A 24,952-nucleotide genomic window follows, 5' to 3' on the forward strand; every position below is an offset into this window, starting at 1 on the left:
GTGGGGGGGGGGGGTTAATTTTGTAAAAATGTGAGACCCGACCCCAACTTTCTGCAAACTTCCTGTTTTACCACGGCAGGTTAGGGAACGGCCGAGTAACCTGCTCTCAAGAGGCAGGTCTGTAATTATGATATGTTAATGAGGCTGCGTTCCTCAGATTTTGGCAGCCATTTAAATTTAACGATTGCAGGCTGGGTTTCCCAGGGCAGCTGAAGGGAGGCGGCAGCTGACAGATCTGGCCCGTCAGTGCTTTTCCAGCACTGCTTGAGGGCCGGGAGGAGCAGGAGTATTTCCTCCGACCCTTCATGCTAACCTGCCATGCTCGGCCTCCCTACCTGTGATCTCCAGAGCCCCCCCGCAATCTTTCCCCTTCCCTGTAGTCTCTCCCTCCTTGCGATCTCTCCCCCCGCGATCTGTCCCTCCCCCACGATCTTCCAACCCCTCCGCGATCTCTCCACCCCGTGATCACTCCCTGTGATCTCTCCCCGGGATCAACTGACCTGCCCCCCACGAGATCTCTCCCCCCACATGATCTCTCCCTCTGCAATCAACTGACCCCCCCAACGTGATCTCTCCCCCAACGTGATATCTCCCCTGCAATCAACTGACCCCCCATTTGATCTCTTTCCCCACGTGATCTCTCTCCCTACCGATCTCTCCCCCCCAACTGCCACCTCCCCCCCACAATCTTTCTTTTTTCATCCGTATATATAGAAATATATCAGGATTGAGCGTAAGTCTGTATTCTAATTATGGGTTCACATAACAGTTCTAAATTCCCCAAATTTTGCTTTTGTAAGCTTCTGATATTGTCTGAACCCTTTAGCTCAGGTATTCCTTTTATTGTCTCAGAATTATAACAAACAATTATTTTTAAATGTCAACGTATGAGTAGAAAACAACCCAAGACATTTACAACTTTTGTACTGTTGACTTAGTGGCTACGATAAAGAACTGACTCACCTGCCCAGATACACTTAATTTTGCCTCCCCTTCTTGAAGCAATCCTACCGGACGCAGTCTGCTGTTTATTGCAGACACTGATGGACTAAGAGCGCACTTGAGTGATTAATGAAATCTGTGTTTGCCTGCCACAATATTAAATTACATTGCCTGTCTGTACCTCCCCTCTCAGATACTGCTAAAGGCACTTATTAGACGACAGATCTTTTATAACAACAAAAATAATTATTATGTGACTACTTTAAAATATCAGACAAGTACTAATATTCCAAGACAGCTGTAAATTCTACAGAAGACTCACTGTGCTGTATTGATAAAAGCTTATGAGTGCACACTTCTAACAAATAATTTTGAAATAGCCATTACTTATTCCAGTACAAACTCATCTTCCCTGAAAAGTAAACAATTTCTAATTTAATTGCATCAGAAAATAAACTTACAATGTCAGAAAAAATTGGCATAGTTTTCAGATGCTGGCTAAATCCTCTGCCTTATTCAATAGCTGTCCTATCACATTTGATTTTGATGAAACTGCTTAATCTATTCAAGGAACAAAAGCAGCTGAGAAGAAAATGGATGCAGCAGGCTTTTCTGCCCAGCAGCTGGTCAGCCTCTCAATCTGGTATTTCCGGGTTTCCCAGCCACTGACATGCTGCCCCCACTCCCTCAAATATCGGGACCCACGTGTTTCATAGGAACACAGGAACATAGGAACAGGAGTAGGCCATTCAGCCCCTCGTGCCTGCTCCGCCATTTGATAAGATCATGGCTGATCTGTGATCTAACTCCATGGGCCCGATTTTAGCACCCGGTTCCGGGTGCGTTCTCGGCGGGGGGGCCTCTAAAATCCCGGTTTCGAGGAGCGGGACCGGATCGCGCCTCGATCCCGCCCACTTCCTGGTTGCGCGATGACGTGCGGGGGTGCGTGCGTTGGCCCCGCTGGTGGGAATCCCGCAGGCAATTAAAGCCAGCGGGGTTCCACTTGAGTGTATTTATCTTGGTATTTCAGGTCATTAAATGACCTGATTGAGCTGTTTATTTAACAGGTGTCGGATTTTACAGTGAAATGAGACTGTTTCCCATACTGGGGGAAACACTCACACTCTCAACGGACGTGTTGCAGCCAGCAGCCTGTGGCAGCTGCCAAGGTGCATTCCACAGGTGGGGGGGGGGGAGAGCCTTCACCAACGCAGGAGGACACTCCGTAACATTGGGCAACGCCTGCCCTCCACCACCCTCCTCCAAGCAAGAAGATTCACCGGCGTGGAAGTCCAACCCCTGTGCGAGGACACACTTTTCTAGCGTGCACAACCCCGCAAACCTAAACCTGCCAGATGGGTGCTGCGTTGACATCCTCGGAGGACGAACAGGATGACCAGCCTCAGCAGCCTCGCAGTCCACGCCGTCCGCCTCAGAGACGTGCATCCCCACAACACGGTGCTGCGGCACATCCACCTGCACAGCAGGATGGAGGGCAACCGCAGAGAGAGATGCGTCGCAGGAGGCACTACCCTCCGCACAGGGTCTACAGACCGAGGCTCAGCTTCATGGACCTCTCTGAGCAGCAGTGCATACGGAGTCTCAGAGTCACTCGCCAGGTAGTCGCCGACATCTGCAGCCTCCTCAATGACGAGCTGCTCCCGGATGGACCAAGCAGCATCTTCTTACCCGTCGCCGTCAAAGTCACCACTGCCCTCAACTTCTTCGCCTCCGGATCCTTCCAGGGTGCCACGGGGGACATCACCGGGGTCTGTCAGTCGTCTGCACACAAGTGCATAAGGCAGGTCACCGATGGGTTGTTCCGCAGGGCCTCGACCTACATCAACTTCGCCATGGATGAGCGCAGCCAGACGGAGAGGGCGGTTGGATTCCATGCTGTGGCTGGCTTCCCACGGGTGCAGGGTGTAATCGATTGCACCCACATAGCAATACGGGCACCTCCACATGAGCCAGGGCTGTTTATCAACAGGAAAGGGTATCACTCCATGAACGCCCAGCTCATTTGTGACCACCGCCAGAGATTCCTACACGTGTGCGCCAGATACCCTGGCAGCTGCCACGATGCCTTCGTCCTCAGGGAGTCCACCGTCCCGCCCCTCTTCCACGCACCCAACGCCGGCAACGGCTGGCTCCTCGGCGACAAGGGATATCCCCTGCACACGTGGCTTATGACACCTCTGAGGAACCCCATTACCGAGCCACAGCGTCGGTATAATGACAGCCACATTGCTACCAGGTCTACAATTGAGCAGGCTATAGGGCTGCTCAAGATGCGCTTCAGGTGCCTTGATCGTTCCGGGGGAGCGCTCCAATACACGCCATTCAGAGTGGGACGAATTATAGTTGTCTGCTGTGCCCTGCATAACATGGCACTACAGAGAGGGGTGCCGCTGGAGGAGGCCCCATGCACACCCGCCACCCACATTGAGGACGACAATGAGGAGGAGGTGGAGGAGGAAGAGGAGGAGGAGGAAGAGGGAGAGGAGGAGGAACGACCCATGCGCCGAACACTGGCTCACCTGCGTGCTCGTCAGGCCAGGGAGGCACTCATATGCCAACGGTTCTCCTAACATCACACTGTGTGAGGCGTTCACATGTCATAACGTGCACAGACGAGGGTCCATACAGGCTCCCTCCACAGAAGAGTGGTGCCTGTACACCTGCACCCACTGGATTATGCTCAATGGGTGGGACGGGCTGGTCGTCGTCATGATGAGGCGCAGGGAAGGGACATATTGCACAAGCCGCAGAATTATGGACAAGAGGTGGCAGCATTGGTGAGAAAAAGTGAGTTTATTTTGTGGTGACATTCAAAGAGTAGAAAATTTAAAAAAAACGACAAACACCCTGTTGCAATCCCTGTGTGCTCACGGAACTTTAGGCGTTCGTTTTCGGGACCCCCTACGTGGTGCTACCCCTGTGGCTCCAGCAGAGGTGGTGGCAGGTTGCTCCTGTTCGTGCCCTGACCGGGTAGATGCTTTGGGCCGACGCCCCCTGGGTTTCGGTGCCCGTGAGGGCACCTCCACAGACTGCTCCTCCTGCACCTGTGCAGGGGCAGACTCGGCCACCTGGAGAGGATGGACTATTGCGGGCACTGGTTGAGAGGGGGGCAACGGGTGAGACTTGGGGGCGCCTTGAGTAGCGTCCACACTTCCATTTCCCCGTTCACCATCTTCCCTCTCATGGCCAAGGCCCACATCACCCCTTCCACCCTGCTGGACGGCAGTTTGGATGACGTGGGTGAGACCTTGCAAGGCCACCTCCAATGTATCTGTCAACCTGTTGATGGCGGCAGAATGTTGTTCACCCTGAATCCGAACAGCCGTTGTGAGGGCCTGGATGGACTCATTGGTGAGCTGTGCGTGACGCTCGAGGGAGGCTAGCCTGTCCTCCACCGCAGACGTTCCCACACCTACCCGCGACACTATCTCAGAGATGCCTTCACGTCCCTGCGACACTATCTCGGCGATACCCTCCTGCACCTGTGCCACCATTCCCCTCATGCAGGAGTTGGACTCCTCCATCCTCCGTGCGATTGTGGAGAGTGCGCGTGGCACCTCTCCCAGTACCTCAGCAATGTTCTGGTGCCCCTCGACGACTCTCCTTTTGACAGGTGGCCCCCTGGGTTCAGCATCTGGGTCCGGCTGAGCAAAGCCTGGAGAAGAGTGCTCCCACCGACGCGGACCCTCCGCGGCTGACCCTGCCACCAGGGTCTGCTCATGCTCATGTGTGCGCGGTGACTCACCATGTGCAATCCCAACTAGCTGAGGGGGGGGACCCACCGAGGTGTGTGTATCTGCGCTGGTGGATGCAAGGCTCATGTGTGACGATGCACCCTCAGAGACGGGCATGTCCTCTGAGGAATCGCCCTCAACCGAGACGTCGATCGCAGACGGTCCTGGAAGAGAACAGAGGGAAATATCAGGCATGTGACCAAATGTGGCGGTGCGGCATATGCCATGTGATGCTACGATCATTCACGATCATGAGTGATGAGTGCCAGCTTTCCCTTACCGGCCGTTTCGCCAGAACCAGACTCGCCATCCGCCATCGACAGGCAATGCAGCGTGCGGCTGATCTCCAGTGCCTCGACCTCGGCGTCTGTCAGGGCCATCTCGTGTGGCGGGCCCCCTCCGGTGCATGCCCTATCGCGTGCGTTCCTGGCCCTCTTCTCCTGTGAGGGCAAAACACAAAAACGTTATTGAGTGATGATTACAATGTGAGACGCTTCAAGCATTGGTGTGATTGGGTTGAACGTGTGCCAGATGGATGGGAGGATGCGTGTGCCACATGGCCATCCCATTGTATGGGCATTGGGGTGTGTGGTAGTGGTCGAGTGGGGACAGGGACGGTGGGTACGTGCAGGCACTGTGAGGATGATAGTTGGGTGGCTGTGAGGATTGGTGCGGGAGCGCAGTACTGTCAGTGGAGATGGGGTTGTGAGGTGTTTGAGGTGATGTGGAAGACGGAGTGATGCAGAATGCGTTAGTGTACTCACTTTTCCGGACCTGGTGAGGTCATTGAATCTCTTGCGGCACTGAATCCAAGTGCGGGTGGTGTTTCCCCTGCTTGTGACCTCCGCGGCCACCTCCTCCCATGCCCTCTTGGTGGCGCTGGCAGGGCACCTCCTTCCATCCGTGGGGAACAGCGTCTCCCTCCTCATGCGGACCCCGTCCAGCAGCACCTGGAGGGCGTGGTCCGTGAAACGGGGAGCAGCCTTACCCCTGTGCTCCTCCATCCTTGATGGAGTGTAGTTTGTGGCTGGAGGGGCTTTGGTGGACTGCCCCTTTAAATAGAGCGCAACCATCGCTCAGATGTCAATGCGCATGCGCAGGCCGCCGGCACGCAGCTGAGAAGCGCGGAACCCGTAACTGCCGGCTAATCACATCAATCATCCCGCGATCGCGTGCGCAACGCACTCAATTTGGCCGACGCGTTTTCCTCGAGCCCGCCCGACCACCCGCTGCCAACCCGCACCCCTGGTAAAATCGGGCCCCATATACCTGCCTTTGGCCCATATCCCTTAATACCTTTGGTTGCCAAAAAGCTATCTATCTCAGATTTAAATTTAGCAATTGAGCTAGTATCAATTGCCGTTGCGGAAGAGAGTTCCAAACTTCTACAACCCTTTGTGTGTAGAAATGTTTTCTAATCTCGCTCCTGAAAGGTCTGGCTCTAATTTTTAGACTGTGCCCCCTACTCCTAAAATCCCCAACCAGCGGAAATAGTTTCTCTCTATCCACCCTATCTGTTCCCCTTAATATCTTATAAACTTCAATCAGATCACCCCTTAACCTTCGAAACTCTAGAGAATACAACCCCAATTTATGTAATCTCTCCTCGTAACTTAACCCTTGAAGTCCGGGTATCATTCTAGTAAACCTACACTGCACTCCCTTCTTTGCAGTCTGGCGCCCCATTCTTAAACAGATCGTCCTGCTTCTCTGACACCTCCTTCACAAAGACATTTAGATCCAAATTTCTGAACCCAGTTTTCAGAAAACTACAAACAAGTGCTTTCTACTTTCCACATGTGCTAAACACACTACAGCTGGGTTAAAAACTTTTCTGTGTTTTGTACTAATTAGAAAGCTTGTTAATTGCTTGACAAGTGTGAAAGTGAGCTTCATTAATGGTATGTCATGATTGGCTGCTTTATGCCAGGCACATTGAAATAATTTGTGAACCATGAGGAAAACTAAATACACTCCTACTATTGTGCATTATCCACACGTCTGGGGGTTTTAATTACAAATTTCTATTAAAGAGGACAATATGGTCCAGAGTGTTACTTTTCTCCCAGCATCAAAATGACTGACATTTAGAATTTTTGTTTTGCTATATATTAATTAAACATAACCCATATAATAACCATAGCTATATTTATTTCAATAGGTTTGCAAAGTGTTTTCAGAGGCCTGATCTTAGACAATACTATCAGGTACTAAATTTTTGGGACCAATGGAGCAGATAGAGGAAAATAAGCTGTCAGTAGGAGCTACTGACAATTTAAATGGATGATCTTTAAGTGAACAATGGAGACTTGATAAAGGAGGAAATATGGAGTTTCGAGTTAGGAGTGACTCATATTGTATCGCTGAATCAGACCTGCAGAGACTGTTGATTATGATTTTCTAAAAAAGAACTTTTCTTGTTTACCAAATTCAACTCAATCTTTTGTTCCCTCTTGACTGTACTTTGTCTATTAATGGTTCGGATAGATTGTAATTTTAAAATTAAATACTCATAACCTCCACTACTAATCCCAGTCAATTGACTCAAATTTCACAACAGCTCACTGCATGTGTGTTAGTGTTAGACAAACAGTAATGGAGCTCTGAATCTAAGAAATGTAAACAAACATGTTTAAAACTCAACAGCTGTCAGATACCATCTGGAAAATAGCAGGTGATAGGTAAGTGGGAACCTGCTCAGGTGCAACAGCTACAAGCTGAGTACCAGTTGCAGTGGATGCTTCTGATTAACAAAGCAAGCCTATGTGACATCTGCTGTTGCTCATATGAGCCATGCTTTACTTTGTTGTGCGTGTTTATTCTGAGGTTACTATAATAATACAACGGTACAGAATATAAAAGGTTAATAATGAAATTAAAAATTCAACACAGTAATGACTAAAAGGCTTTTCAGCTATCTAATAAATATTGATTCTTTCCTCGGGTAATTGTCACAATTTTTAATTTTATGAAAAGATAAATATATTTCATTTGATAAGTTCTACTACTGTTCAAAGAACGGCATTTTCTGATATTGTAGATTATAAATTTTATTGTATGTGAACTTCAGGTAGGAATCCAAATCTCTCCATACCAGCTGAAATATTTTTCACATTTACTGCTACTTTTTTTGTTTACTACTGCTGATTTTGTTTGCAATCATACAGATTTTTTAAAAATGAAATGTAATTAAACATTAAAACCCTCTGTGCACATATGGCCATTGTGCATGTAAGCAGAAATTATATCAGTGCACGCAACATTGTTTTAGTCCTATCTCAACTTGTGCTTCCTGCAAGCATGGCTCCCTGTCGGAAGCAAGGGATCACAGAATCATCCCAATGTAATTGATGTGGAGAATTGTGAGATTGGAGAATTCTGAGACCTGGCAGGTAACACCTGTTTGTCTGCACACTGATTGCCTTGGCAACGGGCAGTTGAAAAAACTGTCTGTAATCACCAAGCATTGTTCTGTGAATTATAAATGCGATTTCATTTCGAGGATTTCATTTTCACATCGTTCACCTGACGAAGGAGGAAGCCTCCGAAAGCTTGTGAATTTAAAATAAAATTGCTGGACTATAACTTGGTGTTGTAAAATTGTTTACAAATGTAATTGAAGTTAAGGAAGCAATATGTATCTCTGTGTACATCAAACTAAGTGGAACAACTCCACTAATTTGCCCGTGCAGATTTGGTTGCTGATCCTCAGTGAGTTACACCCGAAGTCTGCAAGCACAAATTCTTAGAGTTCACTATATACGCTGGAGCCACATTTCCATTCACAGCAACAAAAGGCACATCCAAAGTCATCAGAAAATCTGTTGGACACAATGGGCATCACGAAAATAGATAGTTTCTATCTCTTGACTGCAACAGCAGCATAAATGCGAAGTGGCTTGTCATGAGAATAGTCATGTTTTTTGGCCATCAATGGTGAAGCAGTTTTAATTTTAGCTAGCCTGTAGAAACCTCCAGCACTATTGTGGAAGACTGACCCCCATATGTTTGTGATACTAATGGCAGCCAATTTTGGAGAATTGCTTTATGGAACTGGCCCTCCACAATAAATGCAGGATTAAACATTTGGTAATCGCACCACTTTTTCATTTCTTTATAATGCACCTCTCTCTCTGCCTTTTCTCGTATTTAGGTACTTAGATACTGAATGGGAGGAACATTGACTGTTTACCTGCACCTCTGAGTCAGGAGATTGTAAGTGAAGGATAAGGACAGGCAGAGCTCCCTCTTTACATAGCAAAAGTTGAGTCTTTTCTACAAAAAAAAGAATGCATTTAACAGTAGTTAGCAGGAATGAACAATTGATAATTTCAGATTCAAATTCAGAGATTCCACAATTCAAATTTGCACTTTGAATACTGAGACCACCAGCAGACAGAGAAACAACTTTCCCTAGTCTGTAAAATTCATACCTGAACTTGACATAACAGCTGCATTTATATAGCACCTTTAACGCAGATGAACATCACAAGGAACTTCACAGAGGCGTAAGAAAAAAATGGATGCCATACCAAAGAAGGAAAGATTAGCTTGGTCAACAAGGTAGGTTTTAAGGAGGGTCTTAAAGGAGAAATGAAAGGTGGAAAGGTAGAGGAGTTTTGGAGGGAATTCCAGAGAGGAAGACCTAAATGGCTGAACACGCAGTTGCCAATGGTGGAGTGAAGAGAAGGAGGGATGTATTAATAACCGGAGTCAGAAGAACAGAGAGCACAGAGGGTTAGGGATTAGGGCTGAAGGAGGTTACAGAATTTCGAAGGGTGAGGCCATGGAGATATATGCTGACAACACCCACCTCTACCTTTTCACCACCTCTATCGATCCCTCTGCTGCCTGTCTTGTGAGCCTGCTTGTCCGACATCCAGTCCTGGATGATCCATAATTTCCTCCAGTTAAACATTGGGAAGACCAAAGCCATTGTCTTCTTCCCCCATCACAAACTCCATATTCTTGCCAGCGATTCCATCCCACTCCCCGGCCACAGGCTGAAGCCGACTATTCACAACCTGGGCATCCTATTTGACCCTGGGCTGAAATTTGGACCCCATATGCTCTCCATCACAAAGCCTGCCTACTTCCACCTCCGTAACATTACCCGTCTCCACCCCTGCCTCAGCCCATCTGCAGCCAAAGCCCTCATTCATGCTTTTATCACCTCGAGACTCAACTATTCCAATGCTCTTCTGGCTGGCCTCCCATCCCCCACCCTTCATAAACTCGAGCTCATCCAAAACCGTGCTGCCCATATCCTAACCTGCGCTAAGTCTTGTTCATTCATCACCCCTGTGTTTGCTGAACTACATTGGAACCTGGTCTCTTAATGCCTCAAATTTAAAATTTTAGTCCTTGTGTTCAAATTCCTTCATGGCCTCACCTATCTCTGTAACCTCCTCCAGCTCAACCCTCCGAGAACTCGGTGTTTCTCCAAAACTGGCTACTTGTACAATCCTCACTCCCTTTGCCCCACCTTTGGTAGCTGTGCCTTCAGCTGCCTAGGCCCTAAGCTTTGGAGTTCCTTCTACAAAGCTCTCCGCCTCTCCACTTCTCTCCCCCCCTTTAAGATCCTCCTTAAAACCCACCTCTTTAACTAAGCTTTTAGACACTTCTAATATTTCATTCTTTGGCTCAGTGTCAATTTTTCTTTGATTACACTTGTGTGAAGTCTTTTGGAACGTTTTCCTATGTTAATGGTGCTACATAAATGTAAGTTATTGATGGTTTTGAGAAAGAAATGACAAAGACTGAAGCAGGAAGGCACTCAGTGCTGATGACTTGCTTTCTTTTTCAGCTTACCTAAAAGCATTTGGCGGGTAATTTAACCATCTCAGTATAAGTCCAACTTTGTCACACTTACGTAACACTTTATGGAAGCAGCATAATATAGGAAGGTGAATGCTATGGGTTTCCATTGTTGAAGCAAGACTTGTCACTCTATTTACCTGATCTTGTAAGGTTGAGGATGGCACCCACTGCATTTTGTTGCACTCTGGGGTCATAGGATTTTGCAAGACCCAATAGAGATTTAACTCCCCCTTCAGAGGCTATAGCTTCTCTGTTTGAAACTGGAGGGTGGATAGCAAAGAAGAGCAACAGTCAGTAAAGCTAATTAACATAACTTCCAACATCAAATGTCAACATTATGGCATACGGTCATAGCACAGAATTTCCAAGTGGGAACTCTATTTAATATAAAAACTGAAAGATGTTTTGTCATATATAGGAATTACCCTTTGAACTGATAAAGATACTGAATCGATATGGGTGTGGCATACAAGACAACTATTAGCATTCTAAGATGACACAGCATTTCAACTCTTTTGTCAGCTTGCTAACGTTTTACACAAATAAAAATAGTTTCACTTAAAAGAGTTAAATCAGAATACCTTCAATCTAGATTACCACTGTCTGCCTCTGGGTTGCCATAGTGTTTGGAACAGGGACAGATGTGGTAATGATCCCATTTTGTCTTGTGAATGTACAATGTTCTGTCGGCTGGGATTATTGCAGGTGTGTTTGCTAAAGGTCTCCGTTCACAAATTAGCATGATGAAAGGAACTGGACCTATAGAGTTATATTGAAGGCTCTGCGACTACTTTTATTATATTTAAAATATCTGTAATTGTTAGAGGAGAAATTATTATTGGATTGAAAAGCATAGTTACAGTAGGTTGAAAAATGGTGGAAAATGTGCCAGATAAGTTGTCAAAACTCAAAATGTTCAGGGAGGGGAGGCATGCTCCAGACCCTGCTAGAAACAAAGGGCACATCTCCGTCTTCGGCACTCCTGACACAAAGCTTCGTGCACCTGCAGTGCATATTGGGAATTTGGCCATGTGCCTACCACCATTTTCCATCCAGTAATTTTGTCATGATTGTGTACATACAGTAAAAATAAATGTTCTAATGAAATTACTCAAGCACCTACAAAAGCACCATTTATTAGTTTTACCATTTCTGTAAACATACCTGAAGTAGCTAAGGTTGCTACGCATGCACAGGAGTTGCACTGCACCGTGGCATCTCCAGAACCGAGCAGCTCCAGTATGGGCTCCAGCAGCCCAATCTGTACCACTGTCTCTTTGTCCACTGTAGAAATAACAGATGAAGAGAGGTGAGAGAGATCACAAATACTTGCTCCAAAAGTTGTACTGGTGTTTAACAAAGATAGGAAAGCATTTTGTGGATTATTAGTATAAATAAACTCAATGACCAGTGCTCAAAGTGAAAACCAGCACTGTTTTTTTTTTAAAAATGAGGCTTACATTTTCATGTATCCAGTAACAAATTGCAATTTAACAAAGCTGATATGTGAATTACTTAAACACTGAAGCAGGAAATTAAACAGAAAAAACACTGCTTCACCCAATTCTTCATGTATGAGCCAAAGCAGGTGATACTAAGAGGATATTCAACCTAAATAGAAAGTATTGCCAGTCCCAATAGCATAGCAACTGCTTACTATTATACCAACTCTAAACTGACTGCATCCCAGCAACATGGAGGATAAAAAGATGAACTATCAAAGGACTACTGCTCAGAACGATGGGTGATAATGAATGCAAATCCCAAGATAAACAATTAAAAACTGCTAATGTTCAGAAGCCTATATTACATAATTTACTAATGCACGTTGTATCACAGAGCAGAGAGACATTGGTTTGCAATCACAATTCCTCTTGCAGTTAATTCTGATCTCTTTTTTAATTCATTCTTGGGATGTGGGTGTTGCTAGCAAGGCCAGCATTTACTGCCCGTCCTTAGTTGCCCTTGAGAAGGTGGTGGTGAGCCGCCTTCTTGAACCGCTGCAGTCCATGTGGTGAAGGTTCTCCCACAATGCTGTTAGGTAGGGAGTTCCAGCATTTTGACTCAGCAGCGATGAAGGAACGGTGGTATATTTCCAAGTCAGGATGGTGAGTGATGGTCTGTGACTTGGAGGGGAGCTTGGAGATGGTGGTGTTCCCATGCACCTGTTGCCCTTGTCACCTGAGCTATGATGGATGAGAAGTCAATGAGTGGTGATAAGGGGGCTAATTTTCCTCTGGTATGTGCCATGGGTGCTCCCTTTTCTGGGCACAATGCGGGAAAAAAGAGTTATGAAGCCGTAAGGTGTGTCTATACCCCATTTGAACTTTGTGCAGTTTTGGTCACAGGTCAGGCAAAGCAGCTGTGCTGCACCTCAAAAAAGCATTAATATTTAAATTCTATGCAAAATAAAGGTTAAGAGACATAACTGTGGCTTATGACCAGGTTGTCCTCTATTTTTGCTGGTTCCAAGTTAGGTGCAGGCTGCCTCATTTAAACATGGGGGGCGAAATTGGGCAGCGTAGCGCCTGTTTTGTCGGCGTTACACAGACACCTAGGGCTTCATTTTAGCACCCGCTATCGGGTGCGTTCCTGGCGGGGGGGCTCCAAAAATCGGGGAATCCCGGAGCGGGTCCGGAGCAAGGCTCCAACCTGCCCACTTCCGGGTTCCCCACAGACGCGCTGGCGTGTGCGCGCAGCCCCGCTGGTGGGAATCCCGCAGGCAATTAAAGCCAGCGGGGTGCCACTTGACAGTATTTATCTAGGTATTTCAGGTCATTAACTGACCTGATTAAGGGAATATGTGAGGAGGGGTGGGATTTTACAAACAACTGGGACTGTTTCCCTTACTGGGGGAAACACTCCCAGTTGAAATGGACGTGTTGCAGCTGTCAGCCTGTGGCAGCTGAAAAGGTCCATTTGACAGGTTGGGGGGGGAGACCCTCACTCATTGCAGGAGGCCACTCTGTCACTTGGGACAAAGTTTGGCTTCCACCACCCTCCTCCTGACAAGAAAATTCACCAACTTGCACACTTACCCCAGGGTCCGGAGACATGTACCTACCTTGCGGACCCCCTCAGATGCACATCTTCCGGATGGGGGACGCCGTAGCTGCAGTCATGACCTCCTCGGAGAGTGAACAGCATCACCAGCCTCACCAGCCTCGCCATCCACGCCGTCCACCTCTGACACGTGGAGCTCCACAACAGAGTGCTGTGACACATCCACCTGCACAGCAGGAGGGAGGGCTACCGCAGAGAGAGATGCGTCGCAGAGGGCACTACCCTCGCCACAGGGTCCACAGACCGAGGCTCAGCTTCCTGGACCTCTCTGAGCAGCAGTGCACATGGAGGCTCAGAGTCACTCGACATGTAGTCGTGGACATCTGCAGCCTCCTTCATGCCAAGCTACTCCCGGTTGGCCCGAGCACCATCTTCTTACCTGTCGCTGTCAAAGTCACCACTGCCCTCAACAACCTCTCCTCCTCATCCTTCCAGGGTGCAACCGGGGACATCGCCGACGTCTCCACAAAAGAGCCCTGCAAATACACCTACACCCACTCTGCAGTGACACAATGGGTGTCATCAGTTGTGGGTCTTCATTGTGATCCTCGGGAAAGGGCATTATTGCACAAACCAGACAAGATTCGCAAAGACGTATAATATGTAATGTGAGTTGGTCAGAAATTCAATATAAGTAAAAACCATGACAAACCCTCAAACACCCTTGTGCATCCCCTTCATGCTCACGACACGTTTGCCTTACGCTTCCTACTGCACATATCTGATGCATGCCCTGTGGTTGCAGCACAGGTAGTGGCAGGTTGAGTGAGGCTGACTGTGAAAGAGATGCACGAGAGGGTGAGTATGAGATGGAGCCATGAGATTGTATGAGGATTGGGTTGAGTGGTAGTGGCGGGATGAGTACTGGCGAGGTGAGTAAGTGCAGGTAAGATGAGGATGAGCTTTGAGTGGGTATGAGGGGTGATGTGGCAGAGTAGTGTTGGCAGTGCAGAAGGAGATGTGGGGTGGGGGCGGTGATGTGGCAGATGGAGTGTAGGGGAATGAGTAAGTGTACTCACTTTGGCTGACCTACTTAGGTCATTGCAGCGCCTCCTGCAATGTATGCAGGTGGGCGATATGTTGGTGGTGCAGGTGACCTCCTCTGCCACCTCGAGCCAGGCCTTCCTGGTGGCAGAGGCAGGCCACTTCCTCCCGCCCGCCGGGGGGAAGATCTCTGTCCTGCCCCTCCTCCTCACCCCATCTAATGATACCTGAGTGAGGCATCATTAAACTGGGAGCAGCCTTCCCCCTGGGCTGCTCCATGCTATAAGTTTTTCTATTTGTTGCAGCATCTGTCAGTGGAGGACTGCCCCTTTAAATAGAGCTCCTCCAGCTGACAGACCTTACTGCGCATGCGCAGCCCACCCGACGCGCAGATCAGCAGCGGGGAACCCGGAAGACCAGGTAAGTGGATCCAATTAGGCTGCGATCGCGCAGGGGGCAGACTGATTTCACCGAACTTGTAACATTCGTGCTGCCTGATGATTTAAATGATTGCTGCATGCAGCCAGCGCTACCTGCGCTGTTGAGTGGCTGCATGCATCAACAGGGGGTCCTGATATCGGGAGTGGCTAGCACCACTTAAAGGCAGCCTGCACCTCTTAAAGGGGAGGTGCACTGTGGCTGCAGGAAGTGCTGGAAGTCCATTGGGAAGTAAATCTGTGCTGGACTAGTGTGAGAAATGGCTGCATCTGTGAGAGAGCGTGCACCAAGGTTCTCTGATAATGCACTAGAGACCTTGGTGGAAGAGGTGGAGAGATGGAGGGGTATTTATGTTGGATCCAATTAGGCTGCGATCGTGTGGGGGGCAGACTAATTTCACCGAATAGCCCCCCCACCCCCCGCCGTGAACCCGCTGCCCTGGTAACATTGAGCCCCTAAGCCCCGAAAATGGTTTCCGAGATTCCGACGTGACGTGTGCAGGACGCCATCTTAGTAAAGGTGTTTGCACGCGCACACCTAATGAACGCCGGCAGCATGTAGAGTAGCGAGATTATGATGTAAATCAGTGTGCAACGCTGATTTAAAGGGACCGCTGCTATTTTGGAACACCACGCTCCATGCGACACACTGTCTTAACCTCGCACAGCTGAACAGGTCTTAAACGGCATGGAGGGTCCCCAAACAGCGCCATTTAAAGGGATCATGCAGGAATTACAGATTAGTTGCTGGATTATTTGTTCTGGCTGCTGATCCATTTGTACCTGTTTTTGGAGGTTTCCTATACTTGAATAAAGTTTTAGTACCCTACAGGGAGTGGGCTGGCTCGTGACAGGCAACAGCAAGGACACTGGCGGAGTGCCAGGGGTGGGACAGGAATGCTGTCATCCTGAGAGAGGACAGCAGGTTCATGTTCCATGGAGCCACTGCCACTTGCTGCCTCCTGTAATGCGCCACCTTCTCCTGCAAGAAAGCGGGACGTGTGTCAGTGAGTGTCCTGCACGATGTTTGGGTGATGTGGCCGTCATGGTTGAATAGCTGCCAGTGTGTGTGACCTGTGAGTTGTGGGTGTGTGGCTTGCAACATTGGTAATGTGTGAGGGTGAGATGAAGCATCTGATTGGAAGAGTTGAGTACTGATGGAAAGAGTTTGTAGGTATGTGGGTGATGGGGGTGTAGTGCGTGGAGCAGTGGATGCGGCTAGTGGTGCAGTTGGTAGGAGATGCCACTTGACAGTTGACCTCACTCACTTTGACCACTCGTGTCAAATCATTGAACTTCTTCCTGCACTACATCCATGTTCTTGGTGCTGTGCTCCTGGCATTGACCTCGTCCGCCATTACCTCCCATTGCCTCTTGAGCATATGTCTGGAGGGCCTCTTGCCCCCCTGCGGATATAAGATGCCCCTCCGTCTCTCCACCTCTTCCACCAAGGTCTCTAGTGCATTATCAGAGAACCTTGGTGCACGCTCTCTCACAGATGCAGCCATTTCTCACACTAGTCCAGCACAGATTTACTTCCCAATGGACTTCCAGCACTTCCTGCAGCCACAGTGCACCTCCCCTTTAAGAGGTGCAGGCTGCCTTTAAGTGGTGCTAGCCACTCCCGATATCAGGACCCCCTGTTGATGCGTGCAGCCACTCAACAGCGCAGGTAGCGCTGGCTGCATGCAGCAATCATTTAAATCATCAGGCAGCACGAATGTAACAAGTTTAAAGAGATGGCAGAAAATTGGTAAGAAGTGTATTCATCCATTTTTGTTTATTGTGTTGATAAAAACTGCAATGTTTCTTTTGCAATCTGAGCACACTGTGGGCTGAAGGATAGTTCTTGGCTCCCACCATTCCCCTTAGTAGATTGGGCCTACTGTCATAAATGTGCTATTTGAAGGAAGAGGAGGAGGACAAAGAAGAAACTCTTTTGGATGCTAGGGTAGCACTAATGACATCTTCTATAACAGTGACCATAACAGTAACAGCATTCCCTTCTCATCCCCCTCAATCTCCTCAACCACCCCACTGCCTTTCACACTGTCAATTCCTCCATCCTCCTCAAATAACTTTCCTCCACAGTTCACCCCTGTGGCAATGGTCTCTCCTGGTTTTGGCACTGGCACATTACCACCGGGACAGTAACCTGGCAGAGTAGATTGCCCACCCTTTATAGAACCAATTACAGTGTTTGCTAATATTTTCATCCAATGGTTTAAAAATATAAAAGGAATTGGGAGGCACATTATACTGCAGTTTTATGAGGTAGAAAGCACAAACATATTTTCCTCGTATTGTCCTACTCACCGTTACCCTCTACTAAGAGATTGACCAGTGATAAAGATGCCTTCCTCTGCACCTCCAAATCATTGGACTGTAACAAGGCATAATATGGCTCCAGGTATTCTTCAGGCAATTCATTCTTCACTAGAAAAAGTAAGAGACTAATGAATTGAAATGATATTTAAACACAACTCAACACATACAGTCTGGACAGATTTAATCTTGTTTCTAGCAAATTAACAATCAAAATTTTTCCCTATTTTATACTTAGAAAAAAGCTACCAGGTTAGCTATCTCATTCAGTGAAGCCCCAAGAATAGAAAGTGTAGTAATTGGAAGTGTTTGATTGGTATAATAGAACCTAGTGCTCTTTTGAGGTTAGAGTTAAGAGCCCAGATTCTCCTGGGTTCTGCCCCAATTTCCTACTCCCATTTAAATTGCACTAATACTGTGTCCTAAACGGGCCAGACTTTCTATGCCCAAATTCTTCAGCGTCTGCATAGAAGACACAGGTTAACATTTCTGATCTGATTCTTCCTCAGAAATATTTTTTGTTTCAGATTTCCAGAATTTGCAGCGTTTTTGGTTTTTATCAATATCTCTGTTATGGTTGGTTAATTGTTTTTACCCTTTTTCATTGTTTTGCTGTCAGTTTGTCTTTTGTATTCTTGAACCACCCCCTGGCTGGGTGGGGGAGGGGGAGGGAAGGGGGTAAGGACAGAGACACCCTGCTTCCTCTCCTGTAGTGCTGCTAGGAGGTGTGCAAGACCAGCGTCAATCATTTGCTGGCCAGTGTTGCTTCACCTCTGGTTTAATAGACCCTGAAAATTTGTTGGGTTTCTCCCAGTCTCCCACAGTAACACTACAGGAGACCTGGAAAATGGCAAAAATAGTTATTTTCAGCCGTTTACACTATTTCCATGGCAGTTGTGCCGGCTTCCTGCCAGAGCTACAGCGGGAGAGTGGAACAGCCCCAGCGGAATTTTAGGGCCATAATCTTTTCACTTTTTACATAGAATTACATTGAATTTACAGCACAGAAACAGGCCATTTGGCCCAACTGGTCTATGCCAGCGTTTACGCTTCACATGAGCCTCCTCCCACCCTAAGGATTAATGTAATTTATCCCCACGCATCCAGTTTGTCCAGCCTTTGCTGACGATAAGGTTGGTAGGTGGCCTGCTCCCAGATCGCCACCTTTGACTGGCTGCTTGCAGATACTGCCTTTGCAGGACATACAGAACCATCAAACCTCACTCAACAGGAATGACTTCCGATCTTGATGAAATTCCATCTTGCTTTACGAAATATGGCTTGTTTTAATATGTTTCACTCCCCATATATCTAAATGGGTTTGCAATCAGTTTCAGGTTTTTTGATCATAAATCCGGCTCTGATATTGATAGCTCTGAGGACATTCTGTGCAATTTTCCTTCTCTTCTGCATGGAGGTACAACGGTCTCCATTCGCCTTGTCGCAGGTCAGAAGTTGTGGGATCAAACTTGTGTCCTCCTATTATGTGTCACAGAGTATTAGTGCTCTAATATTTAGCACCAATAACCTAGATTTTTCTGATTGGGACCATTATAAATCAGGCAACCCACATTAGAAAATGGGCCAGAGTTCCACTGGAACTCTGCCTACTTTAGTACCCGCTCCATTTTCTGCCATTATAACTATTGGCCAGAGGAACTACCGTCCTAAAGCAGGTGAGAGTTTGACTTGAATATTAAGTGGAGGGTGTGGACATCTTGCATGCCATTGCCCAATATTCTGGTGTACTGGATATCCAGGACAAAAGGAGAACAAACAGTGAGATCACAGGCAGATCAGGTTGCACAAGAGGTGATCTATGCCCAGCCAGCAGTAATCACACACCTGGATCTGCAGACAGAAGTATGTACCTCACAGATGGTATTGGATAGATGACAAGTGCAGGCAAAGGTTCTTGTTCACAAAGGTAGCTGGGACAGCAGACTTGATAAGACTATTAAGGTATTTTTAAAAATTCCATCTCGGGATATGGACGTCATCAGCAAAGCTAGCATTTATTGCCGATCCCTAGCTGCCCTTCAGAAGGTGATGGTGGGCCATCTTCTTGAACTGCTGCAGTCCATGTGGTGAAGGTACTCCAAGAGTGCTGTTAATACAGGTGGTGCATGTGAATACCTGAATAATCATAATGCTGGATGCTTCCTCGGAGACGCCACCATCACAGTATGTGCTGCTCTAAATGGAACTGCATGAAAGAAGCATGATGGGGCTATCACCCATGTCACCCCATTATACCCACCAAGATATCAGCAGCCGTATCTGCAGACGTTGTTGCACCTACCTGGCGACAACCAGGGGAAATTTTCTTCACAGGCTCCAGGTCAGTTGAGAAACAGGTGGAGAGCTGAGTGATCTGCTGCTAGGATACCTACCATGCAGCACTGCACTGGCAAAGCCAGTGACCATACCGGTCAACTGCAGCCTCCAACCTGCCTCCAGCTTCTTGCAAGCACACTGTAATGCTAACTCATGGGGATGGTGCCATGAATGGCAAAAAGATCCACCATCCTCTCAATCATTTTATGCAACTTCGCCTCCATTTCAGTAGACTGGGCACCAGAAGCTGGGGGCTGGGCTGCGCTATCACTACAAACTCAGGTCTGCATCTTTCCCTTCTTTTCATTTCTTTCCTGTCATTTCTTACTTACCTCCTCCTTCAGCCTTGACAAAGGCTGCTAATGGGTTGAGATGTCTTTTGACAATTTCCAAAGCATTTCAGAATTTTTGTCACTCTATGCGGCTACTGCCCTTTAATTGTTCACACCCCTTTAAATTTCCCATATACACAATTTTCTGCTCCCATCGTCAGTGTGCTCCTTCCACTTGTCCAAATCTGTACCTGCAGCTATACTAATGAGCTTGCCTCAGAAAATATTACACTTCCATCTGGGTGTATCTAAAATCTGCTTCTAACTATCTGGGTTTAAACTACATTAATGTTGGAAAACCTAGGCTAATATATCCTCAGTACGAAAAAATACCATACTCACGCTGCTCGCTGATGTGTAAGTAGTAGAGAGCAGCTGATTGCTGTAGACTAGGGTTTTCAGAAGCAGCTAATGTCTGCAGGGCCTCCAAGCATTCTGTGTCAATCACTTTACTTTCTGAAGCTGCAGAGTCAAACAAGACAGATTGGTTATTTTAAAGGTGAGTCATAGGGATTTAAATCGCACTGTGGGATATTTGCGGACGAAAGCTTACGTTTGTGTAAAATTCCACTGACCGCTATTTAATGGAAGCAGGATCCTAATTTCGGACTGTGATTTTACCCAATACTGTTTTTCTGAAGAGACATTTCCCAATATGTGTCCCTTCTGAACATTTTCACAGTAAAAAAAAATGAGCAAAATAAGCAGTGATAGGAGAATAATACTCTGCTGGGGAAGGGGGCGTTTTTATTCAACGGTACTCCAGCCATAAACACTATAAAAGGAAAATTGTTCCTTTTACCTGAGAAGAGATAGTTCCTTTTTTTTTACTGAACAAGCTGCCTGTCAGAGACATGCCATTTTAGGTCCACCAAATAGAAAACACTTTCTCTGGTGACTTATCTAGGATGCCCATCTTCAGGGGGCTTCCATTATTTTGATCAGGAATTAGCATCTTTCCTGGTGCTGCTTCTACTGGTCAAATACTATTAAAGATTTCAGCATCAGCATCCACAACAGGCATATTGTTCTCCTTTAAAACATTTTTCAAAGGGTCTTAAACACAAGTGAATGAGCTTTGTGATGTGATACTGAGCCATACATATTAGTAAAGGTCTTTGTGTGTTGTGAGCTAGCTGATCGCCATCAGGTCGCTTGTGAGAGTTTTACCATTAGTCTCAGCCAAGGAAGAGGAAAGTTAACCAGGATTCCTGCCCTGATCACTATCCAGTGAGCTGTGTGGATGTGGATGTCAGCTGAATAGAGGATTGGCTCCGACTGCATTACCTCCACACTCCCCAGAATCGCCAAGCTCTACCCCAAAAAGTAATGTATGAAATTTACTTCTGGAGGTGGATGGAAGTTCTCTCAACCCTATTGACGACCTGATACCAGTAAAGAAGTAGAGCAGACGGAATGGTGTCGACCATGGCAATTACCGCTGCTCTTGCCTCCTTTGACTCAAGCAACCTGGATGTTGGCAGAATATTTTGGCAAACAAAATAGAGACAGAAAGTGGAATAAAGGGAAGGAAAGAAAGAGACTGAATTAAGAGAGAGAAAAAGAAAAAGAAAGGAAAAGCCAGATTTAAAAAAAAAAAATAAGCAGAAGAAGAGGACTACCTGGATGGTAGAAAGCGAACTAGATGGACCTTGATCATTTTTCATCTAGCAATTCCTATGTCCCTATGAAAGTAATTCCACTGTTCCTGATCACGATGGCCAGGTCGCTGGGTTCTATACTTCATGGGTCAAGAATGTTTGTACATTTCGCACACCTACCCTGCCATTCACTCATGAACTTCTCAAGGAAGAATAAAACAATTCCCAAACACAACCTTCTTCTGCTTATTTTTAAAAAAAATCTGGCTCTTCCTTTCTTTTTCTTTTTCTCTCTCTTAATTCAATCTCTTTCTTTCCTTCCCTTTATTCCACTTTCTGTCTCTATTTTGTTTGACTCTAATTCACTCTATTTCCGTTTCCGTTTATCGCACTTTTTATTTTTCTATCCTTTCCTTTCATTGGTAAAGCAGCTAGACAATTGGGCACAATGTTCATGAGGTTCCAGATGCGACATTGACATCGCTGGGCCATTATCGGATCGACGTCACTGCAATTTGAGGCACAAATATAACGCCAAGTCAATGGTGAGCATAAAAGTCCAATTAACATGATTCATTGCCAAACCCACCACTGCAGCAATTTCTGGCCCAATGTGCTTAAGGAGCACGGCTTAAACCCATGATCTCCTGACTTGCAAGAATGCTACCGCTGAGCCAAGGCTGAATAATAATGTAAAACTGAATAAATTGACTAGCATCCATTTTCTTAGAAATAATTTATTTACACATTTACAAATAGGGCTGGAATGGGTCCATAGTGCATTGTTCCGGCCTTGATCAGACTGCCAGGGTAGCCCAGTGCTAATGATAGTGACCGTGGTAACTATTTATGTTTGAAGCCACAATAACAGGAAGTTTTCTAAATGCTGCCATCAAAGACCTACCCTCCATTTAAAGTAAATTCTAGATAATTACTTCTTCTACAATTGTAATTTTAAGGCAAACCATGTTGAGGCTACATTGATATTCAAAATATATTAAAATTGGGCAAATTGAACATTTAAAACCCTCCACAATTAAGTTACAATAATGACAAGGGTGAAAGGAATAAAAAATGTAGGGAATTCAACAATGTTTCTGCAATACAATATATGCTTATAAAAATATCACAAAAGAATAAAACTAACCCTATTGGGATTCAGGCCATAATTCCTACCTAGCCCAAACACTAAGGTAGAAAGTCAAATCTATAATAAACCATTAAATATAAGTTTGTCCAGAAGAAATGTATGGTAGTCACAAGCTTACCTTGTTCTATGTGCAGCAAAAACTCCTGTGCAGCCTCTTTTTCCTGTTGTTGTAGAACTGGCTTGTAAAGGCTGTCTGGCTCAGTAATTTTCCACTTCAGGCAGGAACAGCATTGTATTGACTTGAAAAAATCTTTTATTTTCTGCAAGAGATTTTCTGAGGCCCTCTGTATCAGTTCCACAAAGTTCTTCAGGTGCTGCCTGCATGAGTCACAGAACGTCTCCATTGATTAACTTTTCACCCACACAGCTGAAATTTTGACTCTCAAATGTCAATGATTTCAGATAGGCAAGCTGTAGACATAAGAGGATATGTCCTATTGAGTTGTTTTCTTCACAGAGGCTGGAATGCTTTCAAAATTAATAAATTTACATTTATATATATATATATCTCAGAGGCAGGGAAACTCAAAGTTCTCAACTTTTAACCTAGAGATGACTCTATTCACAAAATATAACTTCAAATGGTGCCATTGCAGTGTACTTCATTTCTTTCACTGCAACACACTCACCATGTTTTCATAGTAGAGAGTACATCTGCACTGAAAATATAACAAAGGCCAACCTGAGCTCCTCTAATAATAAAAAGGGAGTGGTCTATACGTAGTCTTGTGTCACAGGGCGGTGCCAACTCGTCAAGCAAATCCAGCCTTCACACATGAATGAGAAGCTGTAGTCCCTGTAATGATCTTAATAGATCTTGCTTCTTCTTATCAGCCATGATCATTTTGAATGCCAGAGCAGGCCTGAAGGTTCCTATTTTCTCTGTTTCTCGAACACCATTCTAGAATCCCAAACAAAAATTGACAAGGAATGTTATATAAATTTAATGATTTCTGTTGGTATGCGCTGTACCAAAGACATACATTTTATGTCAAATTGTAAGTTACTCAGCAGTAATTTATAAGATGTCACGATTTTACATGGAGATTTTACATGGAGAAAGAGCCCCAGGCTCAGATATCATTTGACTGGTACAGTTTTTAAAATTGTTTTTTTCCAAAATCATTTTGCTGCATGCATTTCAAGTTCTGGGTGTTGGAGATTTTCCTGACGATTTGGGGCTCATACTGGGTTGCTGGTGTGGTACAACCAGGACTGCTACTCTCCGAGTGCGTGCTGCCAGTGTTTCAGATACCTAGCGGTAATTTTCCAACTTTGTTCTCCCCTGCGGAGAGCCTCAGCCTCCAGAAGTACATATTGGAAATTTGGGTGCACTATGCATGACTTTCTAATCCTTAGTTTTAAATGGTCAGAAAATTGTGCAAAGTGTGTGCCTGAGTTTCCAATTTGGCCTCCTGGTGGGAGAGGCTCCACGCGAGAAGCGCAATGGGGAATTTTAACTCCTAGGTGGAAAACTGGTGGAACGTGTGGGCCAACCGCCTGGGAGGTGCTATAAGAGTCCTGATCCATTTTAATGGCTGGGCCTCATTTAAATGAAGCAGGCAAGCTGCCTGCCTGAAACAAGTGTCCAGAAGCTGCTCACCGGGTTCCTGCTGATGAATATTAGGAGGTGCCCTGCTGGCAGGCACTCAGGTAAGTTGTCAGGGGGAGTTGTTCGGGAGGGTTTTGCGAATGCGGAGTTGGTGGTGGGGGTGGGGAGCCTGCGGCAACAGTGACCCAAAATTTCTTTGTGGGGCCCATTTCTGCTCCTCCAGCCTCACAAAGACAAGGTTGGGGTCTCTGCTTCTGCTCCAACTGCTTCTACTGAGCGGAATGTCCATGGTGGAGTCAGGAAAACGGCAGCGTTAAAAAAGGTCGCAGTGTACTGCTTTCATTTTAACTCCCATGAATGCTTAGTGTTTGTTGCTTGCAACACATAATGGCCATAGACCAAATGGATTACCATGGCAGCAATACAGAGTCCTGGCAAAACATGAGCATGTTTGTACATTTGGATAGTACATGAACAGTTGCCAGAGTGCTTTGCATTCTCTCCCCGTGATGCTGCTCCAAGCTTCAAATGAAGGAAGGTTAAGTTGTCGTATAACATGAAGCAAAACGTGAACCTTAGTAACCTACCTGAAGCCCCCAAAATATTTATTTCTCACCTGTTCCCACGTTTGTTTGCATAGGGGAGATATCATTC

At 46.3% G+C, this 24,952-nt stretch overlaps 1 protein-coding gene across 1 annotated transcript in view; it reads right to left on the bottom strand.

The window, feature by feature from the left end:
• The window catches only part of LOC137321461 (uncharacterized), a 43,762-nt gene extending 20,370 nt beyond the window's left edge, over nucleotides 1–23,392 (bottom strand). The window contains exons 1-6 of the mRNA XM_067983856.1: nucleotides 22,865–23,392; nucleotides 20,338–20,457; nucleotides 17,318–17,437; nucleotides 11,682–11,801; nucleotides 10,655–10,777; nucleotides 8,890–8,972 (exon numbers count right to left, since the gene is read on the bottom strand). Coding sequence (XP_067839957.1) covers nucleotides 8,890–8,972; nucleotides 10,655–10,777; nucleotides 11,682–11,801; nucleotides 17,318–17,437; nucleotides 20,338–20,457; nucleotides 22,865–23,090 — 792 coding nt within the window. The 5' untranslated portion in view covers nucleotides 23,091–23,392. The remainder of the gene's footprint in view (nucleotides 1–8,889; nucleotides 8,973–10,654; nucleotides 10,778–11,681; nucleotides 11,802–17,317; nucleotides 17,438–20,337; nucleotides 20,458–22,864) is intronic.
• Nucleotides 23,393–24,952: the final 1,560 nt, after the last annotated feature.

This window comes from Heptranchias perlo, chromosome 5 (assembly GCF_035084215.1).
Source record: "Heptranchias perlo isolate sHepPer1 chromosome 5, sHepPer1.hap1, whole genome shotgun sequence".
Lineage (NCBI taxonomy): Eukaryota > Metazoa > Chordata > Chondrichthyes > Hexanchiformes > Hexanchidae > Heptranchias > Heptranchias perlo.